Consider the following 25,250-nt stretch of genomic DNA (forward strand, 5'->3'; position numbering starts at 1 on the left):
TCCCCTTTTACCCCTCACCCTTTTCCTACCTCCTCCAGGTGAGCTGTTTACCCTGGGTCTGGATTATGGGAGGTAACTCTAGTAGCAGCTCCGTGGAGACTGTTTCCATGGACTCGCCGAGCGAGCCAGGGCCAATGAACAGTACGGTAGCGGAGGGGGTGTGTCCAAACATTTCCTACGCTCTCCTCTCCTGCGTGGCCGGAACTCTCACCGTCATCCCTTACCTCCGCGTCTCCTCGCTACCTAAGATACTCCTGCTCTTCCTTCTCTCGGTCCTTTACACCATTACCATGGAGACCAGCGGGTACCGCATCGGCGTGGGGTAAGGGGGCGGGTGCTCGGGTGAGAGGAGTGTGGTTCGATATGAGCAGGGTATGCTTTATCGGTAAGTTTGGTAAGCGTGTGTTTTAATGCAGTGTGTGTGTGTGTGTGTGTGTGTGTGTGTGTGTGTGTGTGTGTGTGTGTGTGTGTGTGTGTGTGTGTGTGTGTGTGTGTGTGTGTAGGGGAGGTTTGCTCCATCCTCGGCGGTATGATCCAGTGCTGGGTCTCCTGTTGTTTACTGTAGCTCTGGCTCTACACTGTAGACAACTGGACCTCAAACTACGCCTAGACTACCTGTGGGCCACTCAGGTGAGTGTTTGTGTGTGTATTTGCGTATATGTGTGTCTGTGAGTCATTAGTGTTTGTGAGTCATTACCCCCCTCTAGTGATGAGGAAAAGCTATTACAGCTGAAATAGACTACTTTGTGAGCTCCAAGTGAAAACCAAGCCCCCTTTTTGGATATCACTACAAACTAAAGGACTATCACTCTTTCATTATGTCTGTATCTAGGTGTGTTGGTTATTTGTTGGTTGAAACCCAAATGGCACCCTATCCCTATGTAGTGCACTACTTTTGACCAGAGCCTTATAAGGAATAGGTTGCCATACTATACTAATACATGTAACATGTTTTTGTTTCCATGTATTTTGTGCAGGCAGAGGAGGAGAGAGGCGACATGGAGAAGGTGAAGTTGGACAACAAGAGGATCCTGTTCAATCTCCTACCTGCACATGTTGCGCAGCACTTCCTCATGTCCAACCCCCGCAACATGGTGAGTCTCACTTCCCGTCCCACTCTCTCCCTGTCCCCCCATTACCCTGTCTCCCTGCATCTCGTCCCCCTATTCCCCCGTCCCCCTTATGCCTTGTCCCCCCGTTCCCCCCCACCTCATTCCCCTGTTCCCTCTACGCCTCGTCCCACTGTTCCGCCTGCCCCACCTGTGCCTTGCCCCCCCGTTCCCCCGCACCTCATTCCCCTGTTCCCCCTACGCCTCGTCCCACTGTTCCGCCTGCCCCACCTGTGCCTTGTCCCCCAGTTCCCCCGCACCTCATTCCCCTGTTCCCCCTACGCCTCGTCCCACTGTTCCGCCTGCCCCACCTGTGCCTTGTCCCCCAGTTCCCCCGCACCTCATTCCCCTGTTCCCCCTACGCCTCGTCCCACTGTTCCGCCTGCCCCACCTGTGCCTTGTCCCCCAGTTCCCCCGCACCTCATTCCCCTGTTCCCCTACGCCTCGTCCCACTGTTCCGCCTGCCCCACCTGTGCCTTGTCCCCCAGTTCCCCGCACCTCATTCCCCTGTTCCCCCTACGCCTCGTCCCACTGTTCCGCCTGCCCCACCTGTGCCTTGTCCCCCCGTTCCCCCGCACCTCATTCCCCTGTTCCCCCTACGCCTCGTCCTACTGTTCCGCCTGCCCCACCTGTGCCTTGTCCCGCCGTTCCCCCGCACCTCATTCCCCTGTTCCCCCTACGCCTCGTCCCACTGTTCCGCCTGCCCCACCTGTGCCTTGTCCCCCCGTTCCCCCGCACCTCATTCCCCTGTTCCCCCTACGCCTCGTCCCACTGTTCCGCCTGCCCCACCTGTGCCTTGTCCCCCCGTTCCCCCGCACCTCATTCCCCTGTTCCCCCTACGCCTCGTCCCACTGTTCCGCCTGCCCCACCTGTGCCTTGTCCCCCAGTTCCCCCTGTGCTTCGTCCCCCTGTCCCTGCCATTCCCTGCTAGGTCATCTCCCGTTTGGGTAGTGGTGCATTTGAGTAGCTGGCTGGTGTGATCATGTCATTTTGAGGTCATGTTTGGGTTGAAGTGTGATCTGACCGCATCATGACGTGGTCATGTTTTGATGTTGCCTGAGAGCTTTTGAACAGTAAATGTTAAGAATTGCCTCTTTCTTTTACCTCTTTTTGCGGTTTGGTTGCACTTTGGTTGTGGTTTGGTTGTGGTTGTGGTTGATATTTGTTTGTGGTTTGGTTGCGGTTTGGTTGGGGTTTGGTTAAGGTGAGATGTGACAGGTTCTCCGTCGTTGTGTCTGCTGATTGATCAATATCCGTTCTAATGATGTCTGTTCCACTCCCAGGACCCTCCCACTCCCCCCTCTCAGGAAGAGGAAGTGATTAAATCAAACATCCTGTAGACTTCCCAACCAGGACACGTATATTCCCGTCACTGAATTTTTTGTAAACAGTGGAACCAGGAAGTGACCCTGGGACAGTTGTTACAGGGGTGGTAGAACAGGTTCTAGAGCAGAGAGAGAGGATAGTTTTTACATAGGGTTAACAGTACAGGTCCTGCAGTGGCCTGTCATATTGGTACAGTGTGTTGATGGCCATAGGGATACCGGGAACAGCGGTCACCCTTAAACCCTGGAATGTTGTAGAATGGTTATATTTCTCCATCCCATGTATCCCTATGTTCATCAATGCACTGTACCAATATGCCAGGGCGCTGTAGGACCTGTTCTGCCACCCCTGTAACAACTGTCCCAGGACCAGTGTAATAGCCCTATCTTGCTCTGGTTGCCTGTCTACCTCTATTCTAGGACATGTACTGTTAACCCTCTGTAACAACTGTCTCAGGACCTGCTCATATCTGTGTATTAGCCCTATCTGACTTTTAGTTCCTCATATCTGTACTATGACATGTACTGTTAACCGTCTATAACTGTCTGAAGACCTGTTAATACCTGTGCAATAGCCCTATGTAAGTTTTGTTTCGTGTCTACCTATCTGCCTCCCTGTTTTAGAACCTGTACTGTTATAACCATGTAACAACTGCCCCAGGACCTGTGTATATAACGAGCCTATCTGATCTAGGATTGGTACTGTTAACTCTGCAATAACTGTTCTTTCAGGGTGATGAACCATCTAACGTCAAGTTGTAAAATCCTGAAATTTTCCTTTAACCCTTTGTAAAAACTGTTTCAGGACCTGTTAATACGTGTGTAATAGTCCTATCTAACTGCTAGGTTCCCTGTCTGAATCTGTGTTAGGACCTGTACTACCAGTCGTATAGTCAGGTAGGAGTGCTGTTTGCCTCCATCGCTAATTTCAATGACTTCTACATTGAGCTGGACGGCAACAACATGGGAGTGGAGTGTCTCAGGCTGCTCAACGAGATCATCGCAGACTTTGACGAGGTGAGGCATCCCAAATGGCACCCTATTCCCTATTTAGTGCTCTGCTTTTGTCCAGAGCCCAACATTTATTTATTTTATTTGCAAAAAAAAAAGATAATTGAAAAACGAACAGTGCAGATGCTTCTGCGAACAGAGCCCAAATGGCACCCGATTCCCTATATAGTGCACTACTTTTGACCAGGGCCCTATGGCACCTTATTTATTTTATAGTCCTATGGACCCTGGTCAAAAGCAGGGCATAGGGAATAGGGTGCAAATTGGAATGTGGACCAACATCTCCTCTACATTCATGTTCTACTGTTCCATGTGTACTGACAGTGTTGACATTAGTTCCATGTGTACTGACAGTGTTGACATGAGTTCCATGTGTACTGACAGTGTTGACATGAGTTCCATGTGTACTGACAGTGTTGACATTAGTTCCATGTGTACTGACAGTGTTGACATTAGTTCCATGTGTACTGACAGTGTTGACATTAGTTCCATGTGTACTGACAGTGTTGACATGAGTTCCATGTGTACTGACAGTGTTGACATGAGTTCCATGTGTACTGACAGTGTTGACATGAGTTCCATGTGTACTGACAGTGTTGACATTAGTTCCATGTGTACTGACAGTGTTGACATGAGTTCCATGTGTACTGACAGTGTTGACATTAGTTCCATGTGTACTGACAGTGTTGACATTAGTTCCATGTGTACTGACAGTGTTGACATTAGTTCCATGTGTACTGACAGTGTTGACATGAGTTCCATGTGTACTGACAGTGTTGACATTAGTTCCATGTGTACTGACAGTGTTGACATGTTCCATGTGTACTGACAGTGTTGACATTAGTTCCATGTGTACTGACAGTGTTGACATTAGTTCCATGTGTACTGACAGTGTTGACATTAGTTCCATATGTACTGACAGTGTTGACATGAGTTCCATGTGTACTGACAGTGTTGACATTAGTTCCATGTGTACTGACAGTGTTGACATTAGTTCCATGTGTACTGACAGTGTTGACATTAGTTCCATGTGTACTGACAGTGTTGACATTAGTTCCATGTGTACTGACAGTGTTGACATGAGTTCCATGTGTACTGACAGTGTTGACATTAGTTCCATGTGTACTGACAGTGTTGACATGAGTTCCATGTGTACTGACAGTGTTGACATTAGTTCCATGTGTACTGACAGTGTTGACATTAGTTCCATGTGTACTGACAGTGTTGACATTAGTTCCATGTGTACTGACAGTGTTCCATGTGTGCTGACAGTGTTGACATTAGTTCCATGTGTACTGACAGTGTTGACATTAGTTCCATGTGTACTGACAGTGTTGACATTAGTTCCATGTGTACTGACAGTGTTGACATTAGTTCCATGTGTACTGACAGTGTTGACATTAGTTCCATGTGTACTGACAGTGTACATGACTGACAGTGTTGACATTAGTTCCATGTGTACTGACAGTGTTGACATTAGTTCCATGTGTACTGACAGTGTTGACATGAGTTCCATGTGTACTGACAGTGTTGACATTAGTTCCATGTGTACTGACAGTGTTGACATTAGTTCCATGTGTACTGACAGTGTTGACATTAGTTCCATGTGTACTGACAGTGTTGACATTAGTTCCATGTGTACTGACAGTGTTGACATTAGTTCCATGTGTACTGACAGTGTTGACATTAGTTCCATGTGTACTGACAGTGTTGACATGAGTTCCATGTGTACTGACAGTGTTGACATTAGTTCCATGTGTACTGACAGTGTTGACATTAGTTCCATGTGTACTGACAGTGTTGACATTAGTTCCATGTGTACTGACAGTGTTGACATTAGTTCCATGTGTACTGACAGTGTTGACATTAGTTCCATGTGTACTGACAGTGTTGACATTAGTTCCATGTGTACTGACAGTGTTGACATTAGTTCCATGTGTACTGACAGTGTTGACATTAGTTCCATGTGTACTGACAGTGTTGACATTAGTTCCATGTGTACTGACAGTGTTGACATTAGTTCCATGTGTACTGACAGTGTTGACATTAGTTCCATGTGTACTGACAGTGTTGACATGACATTAGTTCCATGTGTACTAGTTCCATGTGTACTGACAGTGTTGACATTAGTTCCATGTGTACTGACAGTGTTGACATTAGTTCCATGTGTACTGACAGTGTTGACATTAGTTCCATGTGTACTGACAGTGTTGACATTAGTTCCATGTGTACTGACAGTGTTGACATTAGTTCCATGTGTACTGACAGTGTTGACATTAGTTCCATGTGTACTGACAGTGTTGACATTAGTTCCATGTGTACTGACAGTGTTGACATTAGTTCCATGTGTACTGACAGTGTTGACATGTTCCATGTGTACTGACACATTAGTTCCATGTGTACTGACAGTGTTGACATTAGTTCCATGTGTACTGACAGTGTTGACATTAGTTCCATGTGTACTGACAGTGTTGACATTAGTTCCATGTGTACTGACAGTGTTGACATTAGTTCCATGTGTACTGACAGTGTTGACATTAGTTCCATGTGTACTGACAGTGTTGACATTAGTTCCATGTGTACTGACAGTGTTGACATTAGTTCCATGTGTACTGACAGTGTTGACATTAGTTCCATGTGTACTGACAGTGTTGACATTAGTTCCATGTGTACTGACAGTGTTGACATTAGTTCCATGTGTACTGACAGTGTTGACATTAGTTCCATGTGTACTGACAGTGTTGACAGTGTAGTTCCATGTGTACTGACAGTGTTGACATTAGTTCCATGTGTACTGACAGTGTTGACATTAGTTCCATGTGTACTGACAGTGTTGACATTAGTTCCATGTGTACTGACAGTGTTGACATTTCCATGTGTTCCATGTGTACTGACAGTGTTGACATTAGTTCCATGTGTACTGACAGTGTTGACATTAGTTCCATGTGTACTGACAGTGTTGACATGAGTTCCATGTGTACTGACAGTGTTGACATTAGTTCCATGTGTACTGACAGTGTTGACATTAGTTCCATGTGTACTGACAGTGTGTACTGACAGTGTTGACATGAGTTCCATGTGTACTGACAGTGTTGACATTAGTTCCATGTGTACTGACAGTGTTGACATTAGTTCCATGTGTACTGACAGTGTTGACATTAGTTCCATGTGTACTGACAGTGTTGACATTAGTTCTGACAGTGTGACATTAGTTCCATGACAGTGTTGACATTAGTTCCATGTGTACTGACAGTGTTGACATTAGTTCCATGTGTACTGACAGTGTTGACATTAGTTCCATGTGTACTGACAGTGTTGACATGAGTTCCATGTGTACTGACAGTGTTGACATTAGTTCCATGTGTACTGACAGTGTTGACATTAGTTCCATGTTCCATGTGTACTGACAGTGTTGACATTAGTTCCAGTTCCATTAGTTCCATGTACTGACAGTGTTGACATTAGTTCCATGTGTACTGACAGTGTTGACATTAGTTCCATGTGTACTGACAGTGTTGACATGAGTTCCATGTGTACTGACAGTGTTGACATTAGTTCCATGTGTACTGACAGTGTTGACATTAGTTCCATGTGTACTGACAGTGTTGACATTAGTTCCATGTGTACTGACAGTGTTGACATTAGTTCCATGTGTACTGACAGTGTGTGACATTAGTTCCATGTGTACTGACAGTGTTGACATTAGTTCCATGTGTACTGACAGTGTTGACATTAGTTCCATGTGTACTGACAGTGTTGACATTAGTTCCATGTGTACTGACAGTGTTGACATTAGTTCCATGTGTACTGACAGTGTTGACATTAGTTCCATGTGTACTGACAGTGTTGACATTAGTTCCATGTGTACTGACAGTGTTGACATTAGTTCCATGTGTTCCATGTGTACTGACAGTGTTGACATTAGTTCCATGTGTACTGACAGTGTTGACATTAGTTCCATGTGTACTGACAGTGTTGACATTAGTTCCATGTGTACTGTAGTGTTGACATGAGTTCCATGTGTACTGACAGTGTTGACATTAGTTCCATGTGTACTGACAGTGTTGACATTAGTTCCATGTGTACTGACAGTGTTGACTGAGTTCCATGTGTACTGACAGTGTTGACATTAGTTCCATGTGTACTGACAGTGTTGACATTAGTTCCATGTGTACTGACAGTGTTGACATTAGTTCCATGTGTACTGACAGTGTTGACATTAGTTCCATGTGTACTGACAGTGTTGACATGAGTTCCATGTGTACTGACAGTGTTGACATTAGTTCCATGTGTACTGACAGTGTTGACATTAGTTCCATGTGTACTGACAGTGTTGACATTAGTTCCATGTGTACTGACAGTGTTGACATTAGTTCCATGTGTACTGACAGTGTGTACTGACATTAGTTCCATGTGTACTGACAGTGTTGACATTAGTTCCATGTGTACTGACAGTGTTGACATTAGTTCCATGTGTACTGACAGTGTTGACATTAGTTCCATGTGTACTGACAGTGTTGACATTAGTTCCATGTGTACTGACAGTGTTGACATTAGTTCCATGTGTACTGACAGTGTTGACATTAGTTCCATGTGTACTGACAGTGTTGACATTAGTTCCATGTGTACTGACAGTGTTGACATTAGTTCCATGTGTACTGACAGTGTTGACATGAGTTCCATGTGTACAGTGTGACATTAGTGTTGACAGTGTTGACAGTGTTGAGTTCCATGTGTACTGACAGTGTTGACATTAGTTCCATGTGTACTGACAGTGTTGACATGAGTTCCATGTGTACTGACAGTGTTGACATTAGTTCCATGTGTACTGACAGTGTTGACATTAGTTCCATGTGTACTGACAGTGTTGACATTAGTTCCATGTGTACTGACAGTGTTGACATTAGTTCCATGTGTACTGACAGTGTTGACATTAGTTCCATGTGTACTGACAGTGTTGACATTAGTTCCATGTGTACTGACAGTGTTGACATTAGTTCCATGTGTACTGACAGTGTTGACATTAGTTCCATGTGTACTGACAGTGTTGACATTAGTTCCATGTGTACTGACAGTGTTGACATTAGTTCCATGTGTACTGACAGTGTTGACATTAGTTCCATGTGTACTGACAGTGTTGACATGTTGAGTTCCATGTGTACTGACAGTGTTGACATTAGTTCCATGTGTACTGACAGTGTTGACATTAGTTCCATGTGTACTGACAGTGTTGACATTAGTTCCATGTGTACTGACAGTGTTGACATTAGTTCCATGTGTACTGACAGTGTTGACATTAGTTCCATGTGTACTGACAGTGTTGACATTAGTTCCATGTGTACTGACAGTGTTGACATTAGTTCCATGTGTACTGACAGTGTTGACATGAGTTCCATGTGTACTGACAGTGTTGACATTAGTTCCATGTGTACTGACAGTGTTGACATTAGTTCCATGTGTACTGACAGTGTTGACATTAGTTCCATGTGTACTGACAGTGTTGACATTAGTTCCATGTGTACTGACAGTGTTGACATTAGTTCCATGTGTACTGACAGTGTTGACATTAGTTCCATGTGTACTGACAGTGTTGACATTAGTTCCATGTGTACTGACAGTGTTGACATTAGTTCCATGTGTACTGACAGTGTTGACATTAGTTCCATGTGTACATTAGTTCCATGTGTACTGACAGTGTTGACATTAGTTCCATGTGTACTGACAGTGTTGACATGAGTTCCATGTGTACTGACAGTGTTGACATTAGTTCCATGTGTACTGACAGTGTTGACATTAGTTCCATGTGTACTGACAGTGTTGACATTAGTTCCATGTGTACTGACAGTGTTGACATTAGTTCCATGTGTACTGACAGTGTTGACATGAGTTCCATGTGTACTGACAGTGTTGACATTAGTTCCATGTGTACTGACAGTGTTGACATTAGTTCCATGTGTACTGACAGTGTTGACATTAGTTCCATGTGTACTGACAGTGTTGACATTAGTTCCATGTGTACTGACAGTGTTGACATTAGTTCCATGTGTACTGACAGTGTTGACATTAGTTCCATGTGTACTGACAGTGTTGACATTAGTTCCATGTGTACTGACAGTGTTGACATTAGTTCCATGTGTACTGACAGTGTTGACATTAGTTCCATGTGTACTGACAGTGTTGACATTAGTTCCATGTGTACTGACAGTGTTGACATTAGTTCCATGTGTACTGACAGTGTTGACATTAGTTCCATGTGTACTGACAGTGTTGACATTAGTTCCATGTGTACTGACAGTGTTGACATTAGTTCCATGTGTACTGACAGTGTTGACATTAGTTCCATGTGTACCATGACAGTGTTGACATTAGTTCCATGTGTACTGACAGTGTTGACATTAGTTCCATGTGTACTGACAGTGTTGACATTAGTTCCATGTGTGTTGACATTACCAGTGTTGACATTAGTTTCCATGTGTACTGACAGTGTTGACATTAGTTCCATGTGTACTGACAGTGACAGTTCCATGTGTGACAGTGTTGACATTAGTTCCATGTGTACTGACAGTGTTGACATGAGTTCCATGTGTACTGACAGTGTTGACATTAGTTCCATGTGTACTGACATTAGTTCCAGTGTGTTGACATTGACATGTTCCAGTGTTGACATTAGTTCCATGTGTACTGACAGTGTTGACATTAGTTCCATGTGTACTGACAGTGTTGACATTAGTTCCATGTGTACTGACAGTGTTGACATTAGTTCCATGTGTACTGACAGTGTTGACATTAGTTCCATGTGTACTGACAGTGTTGACATTAGTTCCATGTGTACTGACAGTGTTGACATGAGTTCCATGTGTACTGACAGTGTTGACATTAGTTCCATGTGTACTGACAGTGTTGACATTAGTTCCATGTGTACTGACAGTGTTGACATTAGTTCCATGTGTACTGACAGTGTTGACATTAGTTCCATGTGTACTGACAGTGTTGACATTAGTTCCATGTGTACTGACAGTGTTGACATTAGTTCCATGTGTACTGACAGTGTTGACATTAGTTCCATGTGTACTGACAGTGTTGACATTAGTTCCATGTGTACTGACAGTGTTGACATTAGTTCCATGTGTACTGACAGTGTTGACATTAGTTCCATGTGTACTGACAGTGTTGACATTAGTTCCATGTGTACTGACAGTGTTGACATTAGTTCCATGTGTACTGATGTTGACATTAGTTCCATGTGTACTGACAGTGTTGACATTAGTTCCATGTGTACTGACATGTGTACTGACAGTGTTGACATTAGTTCCATGTGTACTGACAGTGTTGACATTAGTTCCATGTTCCATGTGTACTGACAGTGTTGACATTAGTTCCATGTGTACTGACAGTGTTGACATGAGTTCCATGTGTACTGACAGTGTTGACATTAGTTCCATGTGTACTGACAGTGTTGACATTAGTTCCATGTGTACTGACAGTGTTGACATTAGTTCCATGTGTACTGACAGTGTTGACATTAGTTCCATGTGTACTGACAGTGTTGACATGAGTTCCATGTGTACTGACAGTGTTGACATTAGTTCCATGTGTACTGACAGTGTTGACATTAGTTCCATGTGTACTGACAGTGTTGACATTAGTTCCATGTGTACTGACAGTGTTGACATTAGTTCCATGTGTACTGACAGTGTTGACATTAGTTCCATGTGTATTAGTTCCATGTGTACTGACAGTGACTGACAGTGTTGACATTAGTTCCATGTGTACTGACAGTGTTGACATTAGTTCCATGTGTACTGACAGTGTTGACATGAGTTCCATGTGTACTGACAGTGTTGACATTAGTTCCATGTGTACTGACAGTGTTGACATTAGTTCCATGTGTACTGACAGTGTTGACATTAGTTCCATGTGTACTGACAGTGTTGACATTAGTTCCATGTGTACTGACAGTGTTGACATTAGTTCCATGTGTACTGACAGTGTTGACATTAGTTCCATGTGTACAGTGACAGTGTTGACATGTAGTTCCATGTGTACTGACAGTTCCATGTTGACATTGAGTTCCATGTGTACTGACAGTGTTGACATTAGTTCCATGTGTACTGACAGTGTTGACATTAGTTCCATGTGTACTGACAGTGTTGACATTAGTTCCATGTGTACTGACAGTGTTGACATTAGTTCCATGTGTACTGACAGTTCATGAGTTCCATGTGTACTGACAGTGTTGACATTAGTTCCATGTGTACTGACAGTGTTGACATTAGTTCCATGTGTACTGACAGTGTTGACATTTCCATGTGTACTGACAGTGTTGACAGTTCCATGTTCCATGTGACATAGTTCCATGACTGACAGTGTTGACATTAGTTCCATGTGTACTGACAGTGTTGACATTAGTTCCATGTGTACTGACAGTGTTGACATTAGTTCCATGTGTACTGACAGTGTTGACATTAGTTCCATGTGTACTGACAGTGTTGACATGAGTTCCATGTGTACTGACAGTGTTGACATTAGTTCCATGTGTACTGACAGTGTTGACATTAGTTCCATGTGTACTGACAGTGTTGACATGAGTTCCATGTGTACTGACAGTGTTGACATTAGTTCCATGTGTACTGACAGTGTTGACATTAGTTCCATGTGTACTGACAGTGTTGACATTAGTTCCATGTGTACTGACAGTGTTGACATTAGTTCCATGTGTACTGACAGTGTTGACATGAGTTCCATGTGTACTGACAGTGTTGACATTAGTTCCATGTGTACTGACAGTGTTGACATTAGTTCCATGTGTACTGACAGTGTTGACATTAGTTCCATGTGTACTGACAGTGTTGACATTAGTTCCATGTGTACTGACAGTGTTGACATTAGTTCCATGTGTACTGACAGTGTTGACTGACAGTGTTGACATTAGTTCCATGTGTACTGACAGTGTTGACATTAGTTCCATGTGTACTGACAGTGTTGACATTAGTTCCATGTGTACTGACAGTGTTGACATTAGTTCCATGTGTACTGACAGTGTTGACATTAGTTCCATGTGTACTGACAGTGTTGACATTAGTTCCATGTGTACTGACAGTGTTGACATTAGTTCCATGTGTACTGACAGTGTTGACATTAGTTCCATGTGTACTGACAGTGTTGACATTAGTTCCATGTGTACTGACAGTGTTGACATGAGTTCCATGTGTACTGACAGTGTTGACATTAGTTCCATGTGTATTGACAGTGTTGACATTAGTTCCATGACAGTGTTGACATTAGTTCCATGTGTACTGACAGTGTTGACATTAGTTCCATGTGTACTGACAGTGTTGACATTAGTTCCATGTGTACTGACAGTGTTGACATTAGTTCCATGTGTACTGACAGTGTTGACATTAGTTCCATGTGTACTGACAGTGTTGACATTAGTTCCATGTGTACTGACAGTGTTGACATTAGTTCCATGTGTACTGACAGTGTTGACATTAGTTCCATGTGTACTGACAGTGTTGACATTAGTTCCATGTGTACTGACAGTGTTGACATTAGTTCCATGTGTACATGTTCCATGTGTACTGACAGTGTTGACATTAGTTCCATGTGTACTGACAGTGTTGACATTAGTTCCATGTGTACTGACAGTGTTGACATTAGTTCCATGTGTACTGACAGTGTTGACATTAGTTCCATGTTCCATTAGTTCCATGTACTGACAGTGTTGACATTAGTTCCATGTGTACTGACAGTGTTGACATTAGTTCCATGTGTACTGACAGTGTTGACATTAGTTCCATGTGTACTGACAGTGTTGACATTAGTTCCATGTGTACTGACAGTGTTGACATTAGTTCCATGTGTACTGACAGTGTTGACATTAGTTCCATGTGTACTGACAGTGTTGACATTAGTTCCATGTGTACTGACAGTGTTGACATTAGTTCCATGTGTACTGACAGTGTTGACATTAGTTCCATGTGTACTGACAGTGTTGACATTAGTTCCATGTGTACTGACAGTGTTGACATTAGTTCCATGTGTACTGACAGTGTTGAGTTCCATGTGTACTGACAGTGTTGACATTAGTTCCATGTGTACTGACAGTGTTGACATTAGTTCCATGTGTACTGACAGTGTTGACATTAGTTCCACACAGTGTTGACATTAGTTCCATGTGTACTGACAGTGTTGACATTAGTTCCATGTGTACTGACAGTGTTGACATGAGTTCCATGTGTACTGACAGTGTTGACATTAGTTCCATGTGTACTGACAGTGTTGACATTAGTTCCATGTGTACTGACAGTGTTGACATTAGTTCCATGTGTACTGACAGTGTTGACATTAGTTCCATGTCTACTGTCAGTGTTGACATGAGTTCCATGTGTACTGACAGTGTTGACATTAGTTCCATGTATACTGACAGTGTTGACATTAGTTCCATGTGTACTGTCAGTGTTGACATTAGTTCCATGTGTACTGACAGTGTTGACATTAGTTCCATGTGTACTGACAGTGTTGACATTAGTTCCATGTGTACTGACAGTGTTGACATTAGTTCCATGTGTACTGACAGTGTTGAGTTCCATGTGTACTGACAGTGTTGACATTAGTTCCATGTGTACTGACAGTGTTGACATGAGTTCCATGTGTACTGACAGTGTTGACATTAGTTCCATGTGTACTGACAGTGTTGACATTAGTTCCATGTGTACTGACAGTGTTGACATTAGTTCCATGTGTACTGACAGTGTTGACATTAGTTCCATGTGTACTGACAGTGTTGACATTAGTTCCATGTGTACTGACAGTGTTGACATTAGTTCCATGTGTACTGACAGTGTTGACATTAGTTCCATGTGTACTGACAGTGTTGACATTAGTTCCATGTGTACTGACAGTGTTGACATGAGTTCCATGTACTGACAGTTGACAGTGTTGACATTAGTTCCATGTGTACTGACAGTGTTGACATTAGTTCCATGTGTACTGACAGTGTTGACATTAGTTCCATGTGTACTGACAGTGTTGACATTAGTTCCATGTGTACTGACAGTGTTGACAGTGTGTGACATTAGTTCCATGTGTACTGACAGTGTTGACATTAGTTCCATGTGTACTGACAGTGTTGACATGAGTTCCATGTGTACTGACAGTGTTGACATTAGTTCCATGTGTACTGACAGTGTTGACATTAGTTCCATGTGTACTGACAGTGTTGACATTAGTTCCATGTGTACTGACAGTGTTGACATTAGTTCCATGTGTACTGACAGTGTTGACATTAGTTCCATGTGTACTGACAGTGTTGACATGAGTTCCATCTGACAGTGTGTACTTCCATGTGTACTGACAGTGTTGACATTAGTTCCATGTGTACTGACAGTGTTGACATTAGTTCCATGTGTACTGACAGTGTTGACATTAGTTCCATGTGTACTGACAGTGTTGACATTAGTTCCATGTGTACTGACAGTGTTGACATTAGTTCCATGTGTACTGACAGTGTTGACATTAGTTCCATGTGTACTGACAGTGTTGACATTAGTTCCATGTGTACTGACAGTGTTGACATTAGTTCCATGTGTACTGACAGTGTTGACATTAGTTCCATGTGTACTGACAGTGTTGACATTAGTTCCAGTTCCAGTGTTGACATTAGTTCCATGTGTACTGACAGTGTTGACATTAGTTCCATGTGTACTGACAGTGTTGACATTAGTTCCATGTGTACTGACAGTGTTGACATTAGTTCCATGTGTACTGACAGTGTTGACATTAGTGACAGTGTTGATTAGTTCCATGTGTACTGACAGTGTTGACATGAGTTCCATGTGTACTGACAGTGTTGACATTAGTTCCATGTGTACTGACAGTGTTGACATTAGTTCCATGTGTGACAGTGACATTAGTTCCATGTGTACTGACAGTGTTGACATGAGTTCCATGTGTACTGACAGTGTTGACATTAGTTCCATGTGTACTGACAGTGTTGACATGTTCCATGTGTACTGACAGTGTTGACATTAGTTCCATGTGTACTGACAGTGTTGACATTAGTTCCATGTGTACTGACAGTGTTGACATTAGTTCCATGTGTACTGACAGTGTTGACATTAGTTCCATGTGTACTGACAGTGTTGACATTAGTTCCATGTGTACTGACAGTGTTGACATTAGTTCCATGTGTACTGACAGTGTTGACATTAGTTCCATGTGTACTGACAGTGTTGACATTAGTTCCATGTGTACTGACAGTGTTGACATTAGTTCCATGTGTACTGACAGTGTTGACATTAGTTCCATGTGTACTGACAGTGTTGACATTAGTTCCATGTGTACTGACAGTGTTGACATTAGTTCCATGTGTACTGACAGTGTTGACATTAGTTCCATGTGTACTGACAGTGTTGACATTAGTTCCATGTGTACTGACAGTGTTGACATTAGTTCCATGTGTACTGACAGTGTTGACATTAGTTCCATGTGTACTGACAGTGTTGACATTAGTTCCATATGTACTGACAGTGTTGACATTAGTTCCATATGTACTGACAGTGTTGACATTAGTTCCATATGTACTGACAGTGTTGACATTAGTTCATGAGTTCCATGTGTACTGACAGTGTTGACATTAGTTCCATGTGTACTGACAGTGTTGACATTAGTTCCATGTGTACTGACAGTGTTGACATTAGTTCCATGTGTACTGACAGTGTTGACATTAGTTCCATGTGTACTGACAGTGTTGACATGAGTTCCATGTGTACTGACAGTGTTGACATTAGTTCCATGTGTACTGACAGTGTTGACATTAGTTCCATGTGTACTGACAGTGTTGACATTAGTTCCATGTGTACTGACAGTGTTGACATTAGTTCCATGTGTACTGTCAGTGTTGACATGAGTTCCATGTAGTGACATCCCATGTGTACTGACAGTGTTGACATTAGTTCCATGTGTACTGACAGTGTTGACATTAGTTCCATGTGTACTGACAGTGTTGACATTAGTTCCATGTGTACTGACAGTGTTGACATTAGTTCCATGTGTACTGACAGTGTTGACATTAGTTCCATGTGTACTGACAGTGTTGACATGAGTTCCATGTGTACTGACAGTGTTGACATTAGTTCCATGTGTACTGACAGTGTTGAGTTCCATGTAGTTCCATGTGTACTGACAGTGTTGACATTAGTTCCATGTGTACTGACAGTGTTGACATTAGTTCCATGTGTACTGACAGTGTTGACATTAGTTCCATGTGTACTGACAGTGTTGACATTAGTTCCATGTGTACTGACAGTGTTGACATTAGTTCCATGTGTACCATGACAGTGTTGACATTTCCATGTTCCATGTGACATAGTTCCATGACAGTGTTGACATTAGTTCCATGTGTACTGACAGTGTTGACATTAGTTCCATGTGTACTGACAGTGTTGACATGAGTTCCATGTGTACTGACAGTGTTGACATTAGTTCCATGTGTACTGACAGTGTTGACATGAGTTCCATGTGTACTGACAGTGTTGACATTTCCATGTGTACTGACAGTGACATTAGTTCCATGTGTACTGACAGTGTTGACATTAGTTCCATGTGTACTGACAGTGTTGACATTAGTTCCATGTGTACTGACAGTGTTGACATTAGTTCCATGTGTACTGACAGTGTTGACATTAGTTCCATGTGTACTGACAGTGTTGACATTAGTTCCATGTGTACTGACAGTGTTGACATTAGTTCCAGTTCCATGTGTACTGACAGTGTTGACATTAGTTCCATGTGTACTGACAGTGTTGACATTAGTTCCATGTGTACTGACAGTGTTGACATTAGTTCCATGTGTACTGACAGTGTTGACATTAGTTCCATGTGTACTGACAGTGTTGACATTAGTTCCATGTGTACTGACAGTGTTGACATTAGTTCCATGTGTACTGACAGTGTTGACATTAGTTCCATGTGTACTGACAGTGTTGACATTAGTTCCATGTGTACTGACAGTGTTGACATTAGTTCCATGTGTACATGAGTTCCATGTGACAGTGTGACATTAGTTCCATGTGTACTGACAGTGTTGACATTAGTTCCATGTGTACTGACAGTGTTGACATTAGTTCCATGTGTACTGACAGTGTTGACATTAGTTCCATGTGTACTGACAGTGTTGACATTAGTTCCATGTGTACTGACAGTGTTGACATTAGTTCCATGTGTACTGACAGTGTTGACATTAGTTCCATGTGTACTGACAGTGTTGACATTAGTTCCATGTGTACTGACAGTGTTGACATTAGTTCCATGTGTACTGACAGTGTTGACATTAGTTCCATGTGTACTGACAGTGTTGACATTAGTTCCATGTGTACTGACAGTGTTGACATTAGTTCCATGTGTACTGACAGTGTTGACATTAGTTCCATGTGTACTGACAGTGTGACATTAGTTCCATGTGTACTGACAGTGTTGACATTAGTTCCATGTGTACTGACAGTGTTGACATTAGTTCCATGTGTACTGACAGTGTTGACATTAGTTCCATGTGTACTGACAGTGTTGACATTAGTTCCATGTGTACTGACAGTGTTGACATTAGTTCCATGTGTACTGACAGTGTTGACATTAGTTCCATGTGTACTGACAGTGTTGACATTAGTTCCATGTGTACTGACAGTGTTGACATTAGTTCCATGTGTACTGACAGTGTTGACATTAGTTCCATGTGTACTGACAGTGTTGACATGAGTTCCATGTGTACTGACAGTGTTGACATTAGTTCCATGTGTACTGACAGTGTTGACATGAGTTCCATGTGTACTGACAGTTCCATGTTGACATTAGTTCCATGTGTACTGACAGTGTTGACATTAGTTCCATGTGTACTGACAGTGTTGACATTAGTTCCATGTGTACTGACAGTGTTGACATTAGTTCCATGTGTACTGACAGTGTTGACATTAGTTCCATGTGTACTGTCAGTGTTGACATGAGTTCCATGTGTACTGACAGTGTACCATGACAGTGTTGACATTAGTTCCATGTGTACTGACAGTGTTGACATTAGTTCCATGTGTACTGACAGTGTTGACATTAGTTCCATGTGTACTGACAGTGTTGACATTAGTTCCATGTGTACTGACAGTGTTGACATTAGTTCCATGTGTACTGACAGTGTTGACATTAGTTCCATGTGTACTGACAGTGTTGACATTAGTTCCATGTGTACTGACAGTGTTGACATGAGTTCCATGTGTACTGACAGTGTTGACATTAGTTCCATGTGTACTGACAGTGTTGACATGAGTTCCATGTGTACTGACAGTGTTGACATTAGTTCCATGTGTACTGACAGTGTTGACATTAGTTCCATGTGTACTGACAGTGTTGACATTAGTTCCATGTGTACTGACAGTGTTGACATTAGTTCCATGTGTACTGACAGTGTTGACATTAGTTCCATGTGTACTGACAGTGTTGACATTAGTTCCATGTGTACTGACAGTGTTGACATTAGTTCCATGTGTACTGACAGTGTTGACATGAGTTCCATGTGTACTGACAGTGTTGACATTAGTTCCATGTGTACTGACAGTGTTGACATTAGTTCCATGTGTACTGACAGTGTTGAGTGTGTGAGTTCCATGTACTGACAGTGTTCCATGTGTACTGACAGTGTTGACATTAGTTCCATGTGTACTGACAGTGTTGACATTAGTTCCATGTGTACTGACAGTGTTGACATTAGTTCCATGTGTACTGACAGTGTTGACATTAGTTCCATGTGTACTGTGTTGACATGTTCCAGTGTACTGACAGTGTTGACATTAGTTCCATGTGTACTGACAGTGTTGACATTAGTTCCATGTGTACTGACAGTGTTGACATGAGTTCCATGTGTACTGACAGTGTTGACATTAGTTCCATGTGTACTGACAGTGTTGACATTAGTTCCATGTGTACTGACAGTGTTGACATGTTCCATGTGTACTGACAGTGTTGACATTAGTTCCATGTGTACTGACAGTGTTGACATTAGTTCCATGTGTACTGACAGTGTTGACATTAGTTCCATGTGTACTGACAGTGTTGACATTAGTTCCATGTGTACTGACAGTGTTGACATTAGTTCCATGTGTACTGACAGTGTTGACATTAGTTCCATGTGTACTGACAGTGTTGACATTAGTTCCATGTGTACTGACAGTGTTGACCATGTACTGACAGTGTTGACATGTGTTCCATGTGTACTGACAGTGTTGACATTAGTTCCATGTGTACTGACAGTGTTGACATTAGTTCCATGTGTACTGACAGTGTTGACATTAGTTCCATGTGTACTGACAGTGTTGACATTAGTTCCATGTGTACTGACAGTGTTGACATTAGTTCCATGTGTACTGACAGTGTTGACCCATGTGTACTGACAGTGTTGACATTAGTTCCATGTGTACTGACAGTGTTGACATTAGTTCCATGTGTACTGACAGTGTTGACATTAGTTCCATGTGTACTGACAGTGTTGACATTAGTTCCATGTGTACTGACAGTGTTGACATTAGTTCCATGTGTAGTGTGTTGACATTAGTTCCATGTGTACTGACAGTGTTGACATTAGTTCCATGTGTACTGACAGTGTTGACATTAGTTCCATGTGTACTGACAGTGTTGACATTAGTTCCATGTGTACTGACAGTGTTGACATGAGTTCCATGACAGTGTACTGTTCCATGTGTTGACATGTTGACATTTCCATGTGTACTGACAGTGTTGACATTAGTTCCATGTGTACTGACAGTGTTGACATTAGTTCCATGTGTACTGACAGTGTTGACATTAGTTCCATGTGTACTGACAGTGTTGACATTAGTTCCATGTGTACTGACAGTGTTGACATTAGTTCCATGTGTACTGACAGTGTTGACATTAGTTCCATGTGTACTGACAGTGTTGACATTAGTTCCATATGTACTGACAGTGTTGACATGAGTTCCATGTGTACTGACAGTGTTGACATTAGTTCCATGTGTACTGACAGTGTTGACATTAGTTCCATGTGTACTGACAGTGTTGACATTAGTTCCATGTGTACTGACAGTGTTGACATTAGTTCCATGTGTACTGACAGTGTTGACATTAGTTCCATGTGTACTGACAGTGTTGACATTAGTTCCATGTGTACTGACAGTGTTGACATTAGTTCCATGTGTACTGACAGTGTTGACATTAGTTCCATGTGTACTGACAGTGTTGACATTAGTTCCATGTGTACTGACAGTGTTGACATTAGTTCCATGTTCTGACAGTGTTGACATAGTTCCATGTGTACTGACAGTGTTGACATTAGTTCCATGTGTACTGACAGTGTTGACATTAGTTCCATGTGTACTGACAGTGTTGACAGTGTTGACAGTGTTGACATTAGTTCCATGTGTACTGACAGTGTTGACATTAGTTCCATGTGTACTGACAGTGTTGACATTAGTTCCATGTGTACTGACAGTGTTGACATTAGTTCCATGTGTACTGACAGTGTTGACATTAGTTCCATGTGTACTGACAGTGTTGACATTAGTTCCATGTGTACTGACAGTGTTGACATTAGTTCCATGTGTACTGACAGTGTTGACATTAGTTCCATGTGTACTGACAGTGTTGACATTAGTTCCATGTGTACTGACAGTGTTGACATTAGTTCCATGTGTACTGACAGTGTTGACATTAGTTCCATGTGTACTGACAGTGTTGACATTAGTTCCATGTGTACTGAGTGTTGACAGTTCCATGTGTACTGACAGTGACATTAGTTCCATGTGTACTGACAGTGTTGACATTAGTTCCATGTGTACTGACAGTGTTGACATTAGTTCCATGTGTACTGACAGTGTTGACATTAGTTCCATGTGTACTGACAGTGTTGACATTAGTTCCATGTGTACTGACAGTGTACATTAGTTCCATGTGTACTGACAGTGTTGACATTAGTTCCATGTGTACTGACAGTGTTGACATTAGTTCCATGTGTACTGACAGTGTTGACATTAGTTCCATGTGTACTGACAGTGTTGACATTAGTTCCATGTGTACTGACAGTGTTGACATTAGTTCCATGTGACATTAGTTCCATGTGTACTGACAGTGTTGACATTAGTTCCATGTGTACTGACAGTGTTGACATTAGTTCCATGTGTACTGACAGTGTTGACATTAGTTCCATGTGTACTGACAGTGTTGACATTAGTTCCCATGTGTACTGACAGTGTTGACATTAGTTCCATGTGTACTGACAGTGTTGACATTAGTTCCATGTGTACTGACAGTGTTGACATTAGTTCCATGTGTACTGACAGTGTTGACATTAGTTCCATGTGTACTGACAGTGTTGTGTTGACATTAGTTCCATGTGTACTGACAGTGTTGACATTAGTTCCATGTGTACTGACAGTGTTGACATTAGTTCCATGTGTACTGACAGTGTTGACATTAGTTCCATGTGTACTGACAGTGTTGACATTAGTTCCATGTGTACTGACAGTGTTGACATTAGTTCCATGTGTACTGACAGTGTTGACATTAGTTCCATGTGTACTGACAGTGTTGACATTAGTTCCATGTGTACTGACAGTGTTGACATTAGTTCCATGTGTACTGACAGTGTTGACATTAGTTCCATGTGTGACAGTGTTGACATTAGTTCCATGTTGACAGTGTTGACATTAGTTCCATGTGTACTGACAGTGTTGACATTAGTTCCATGTGTACTGACAGTGTTGACATTAGTTCCATGTGTACTGACAGTGTTGACATTAGTTCCATGTGTACTGACAGTGTTGACATTAGTTCCATGTGTACTGACAGTGTTGACATTAGTTCCATGTGTACTGACAGTGTTGACATTAGTTCCATGTGTACTGACAGTGTTGACATTAGTTCCATGTGTACTGACAGTGTTGACATTAGTTCCATGTGTACTGTGTACAGTGTTGACATTAGTTCCATGTGTACTGACAGTGTTGACATTAGTTCCATGTGTACTGACAGTGTTGACATTAGTTCCATGTGTACTGACAGTGTTGACATTAGTTCCATGTGTACTGACAGTGTTGACATTAGTTCCATGTGTACTGACAGTGTTGACATTAGTTCCATGTTCCATGTACTGACAGTGTTGACATTAGTTCCATGTGTACTGACAGTGTTGACATTAGTTCCATGTGTACTGACAGTGTTGACATTAGTTCCATGTGTACTGACAGTGTTGACATGAGTTCCATGTGTACTGACAGTGTGACATTAGTTCCATGTGTACTGACAGTGTTGACATTAGTTCCATGTGTTCCACTGACAGTGTTGACATTGATTAGTTCCATGTGTACTGACAGTGTTGACATTAGTTCCATGTGTACTGACAGTGTTGACATTAGTTCCATGTGTACTGACAGTGTTGACATTAGTTCCATGTGTACTGACAGTGTTGACATTAGTTCCATGTGTACTGACAGTGTTGACATTAGTTCCATGTGTACTGACAGTGTTGACATTAGTTCCATGTGTACTGACAGTGTTGACATTAGTTCCATGTGTACTGACAGTTCCATGTTGACATTAGTTCCATGTGTACTGACAGTGTTGACATTTCCAGTTCCATGTTCCATGTACTGACAGTGTTGACATTAGTTCCATGTGTACTGACAGTGTTGACATTAGTTCCATGTGTACTGACAGTGTTGACATTAGTTCCATGTGTACTGACAGTGTTGACATTAGTTCCATGTGTACTGACAGTGTTGACATTAGTTCCATGTGTACTGACAGTGTTGACATTAGTTCCATGTGTACTGACAGTGTTGACATTAGTTCCATGTGTACTGACAGTGTTGACATGAGTTCCATGTGTACTGACAGTGTTGACATTAGTTCCATGTGTACTGACAGTGTTGACATTAGTTCCATGTGTACTGACAGTGTTGACATTAGTTCCATGTGTACTGACAGTGTTGACATTAGTTCCATGTGTACTGACAGTGTTGACATTAGTTCCATGTGTACTGACAGTGTTGACATTAGTTCCATGTGTACTGACAGTGTTGACATTAGTTCCATGTGTACTGACAGTGTTGACATTAGTTCCATGTGTACTGACAGTGTTGACATTAGTTCCATGTGTACTGACAGTGTTGACATTAGTTCCATGTGTACTGACAGTGTTGACATTAGTTCCATGTGTACTGACAGTGTTGACATTAGTTCCATGTGTACTGACAGTGTTGACATTAGTTCCATGTGTACTGACAGTGTTGACATTAGTTCCATGTTCCATGTACTGACAGTGTTGACATTAGTTCCATGTGTACTGACAGTGTTGACATTAGTTCCATGTGTACTGACAGTGTTGACATTAGTTCCATGTGTACTGACAGTGTTGTTCCATGTGTACTGACAGTGTTGACATTAGTTCCATGTACTGACAGTGTTGACATAGTTCCATGTGTACTGACAGTTCCATGTGACAGTGTTGACATTAGTTCCATGTGTACTGACAGTGTTGACATTAGTTCCAGTCTACTGTAGTTCCATGACAGTGTTGACATGAGTTCAGTGTACTGACAGTGAGTTCCATGTGTACTGACAGTGTTGACATTTCCAGTTCCATGTTGACATTAGTTCCATACTGACAGTGTTGACATTAGTTCCATGTGTACTGACAGTGTTGACATTAGTTCCATGTGTACTGACAGTGTTGACATTAGTTCCATGTGTACTGACAGTGTTGACATTAGTTCCATGTGTACTGACAGTGTTGACATTAGTTCCATGTGTACTGACAGTGTTGACATTAGTTCCATGTGTACTGACAGTGTTGACATTAGTTCCATGTGTACTGACAGTGTTGACATTAGTTCCATGTGTACTGACAGTGTTGACATTAGTTCCATGTGTACTGACAGTGTTGACATTAGTTCCATGTGTACTGACAGTGTTGACATTAGTTCCATGTGTACTGACAGTGTTGACATTAGTTCCATGTGTACTGACAGTGTTGACATTAGTTCCATGTGTACTGACAGTGTTCCATTAGTTCCATGTACTGACAGTGTTGACATTAGTTCCATGTGTACTGACAGTGTTGACATTAGTTCCATGTGTACTGACAGTGTTGACATGAGTTCCATGTGTACTGACAGTGTTGACATTAGTTCCATGTGTACTGACAGTGTTGACATTAGTTCCATGTGTACTGACAGTGTTGACATTTCCATGTGTACTGACAGTGTTGACATTAGTTCCATGTGTACTGACAGTGTTGACCATTAGTTCCATGTGTACTGACAGTGTTGACATTAGTTCCATGTGTACTGACAGTGTTGACATTAGTTCCATGTGTACTGACAGTGTTGACATTAGTTCCATGTTCCATGTACTGACAGTGTTGACATTAGTTCCATGTGTACTGACAGTGTTGACATTAGTTCCATGTGTACTGACAGTGTTGACATTAGTTCCATGTGTACTGACAGTGTTGACATTAGTTCCATGTGTACTGACAGTGTTGACATTAGTTCCATGTGTACTGACAGTGTTGACATTAGTTCCATGTGTACTGACAGTGTTGACATTAGTTCCATGTGTACTGACAGTGTTGACATTAGTTCCATGTGTACTGACAGTGTTGACATTAGTTCCATGTGTACTGACAGTGTTGACATTAGTTCCATGTGTACTGACAGTGTTGACATTAGTTCCATGTGTACTGACAGTGTTGACATTAGTTCCATGTGTACAGTGACAGTGTGTGACA

General features: G+C 42.1%; 1 protein-coding gene across 1 annotated transcript in view; it reads left to right on the forward strand.

Moving 5' to 3' along the window:
* The window catches only part of adcy1a (adenylate cyclase 1a), a 237,776-nt gene that overhangs the window by 203,135 nt on the left and 9,391 nt on the right, over positions 1-25,250 (forward strand). The window contains exons 13-16 of the mRNA XM_052461503.1: positions 39-322; positions 504-630; positions 978-1,094; positions 3,305-3,451. Of these exons, the coding sequence (XP_052317463.1) occupies positions 39-322; positions 504-630; positions 978-1,094; positions 3,305-3,451 (675 nt within the window). The remainder of the gene's footprint in view (positions 1-38; positions 323-503; positions 631-977; positions 1,095-3,304; positions 3,452-25,250) is intronic.

The sequence above is a fragment of the Oncorhynchus keta genome, chromosome 1 (assembly GCF_023373465.1).
Source record: "Oncorhynchus keta strain PuntledgeMale-10-30-2019 chromosome 1, Oket_V2, whole genome shotgun sequence".
Classification (NCBI taxonomy): Eukaryota; Metazoa; Chordata; class Actinopteri; order Salmoniformes; family Salmonidae; genus Oncorhynchus; species Oncorhynchus keta.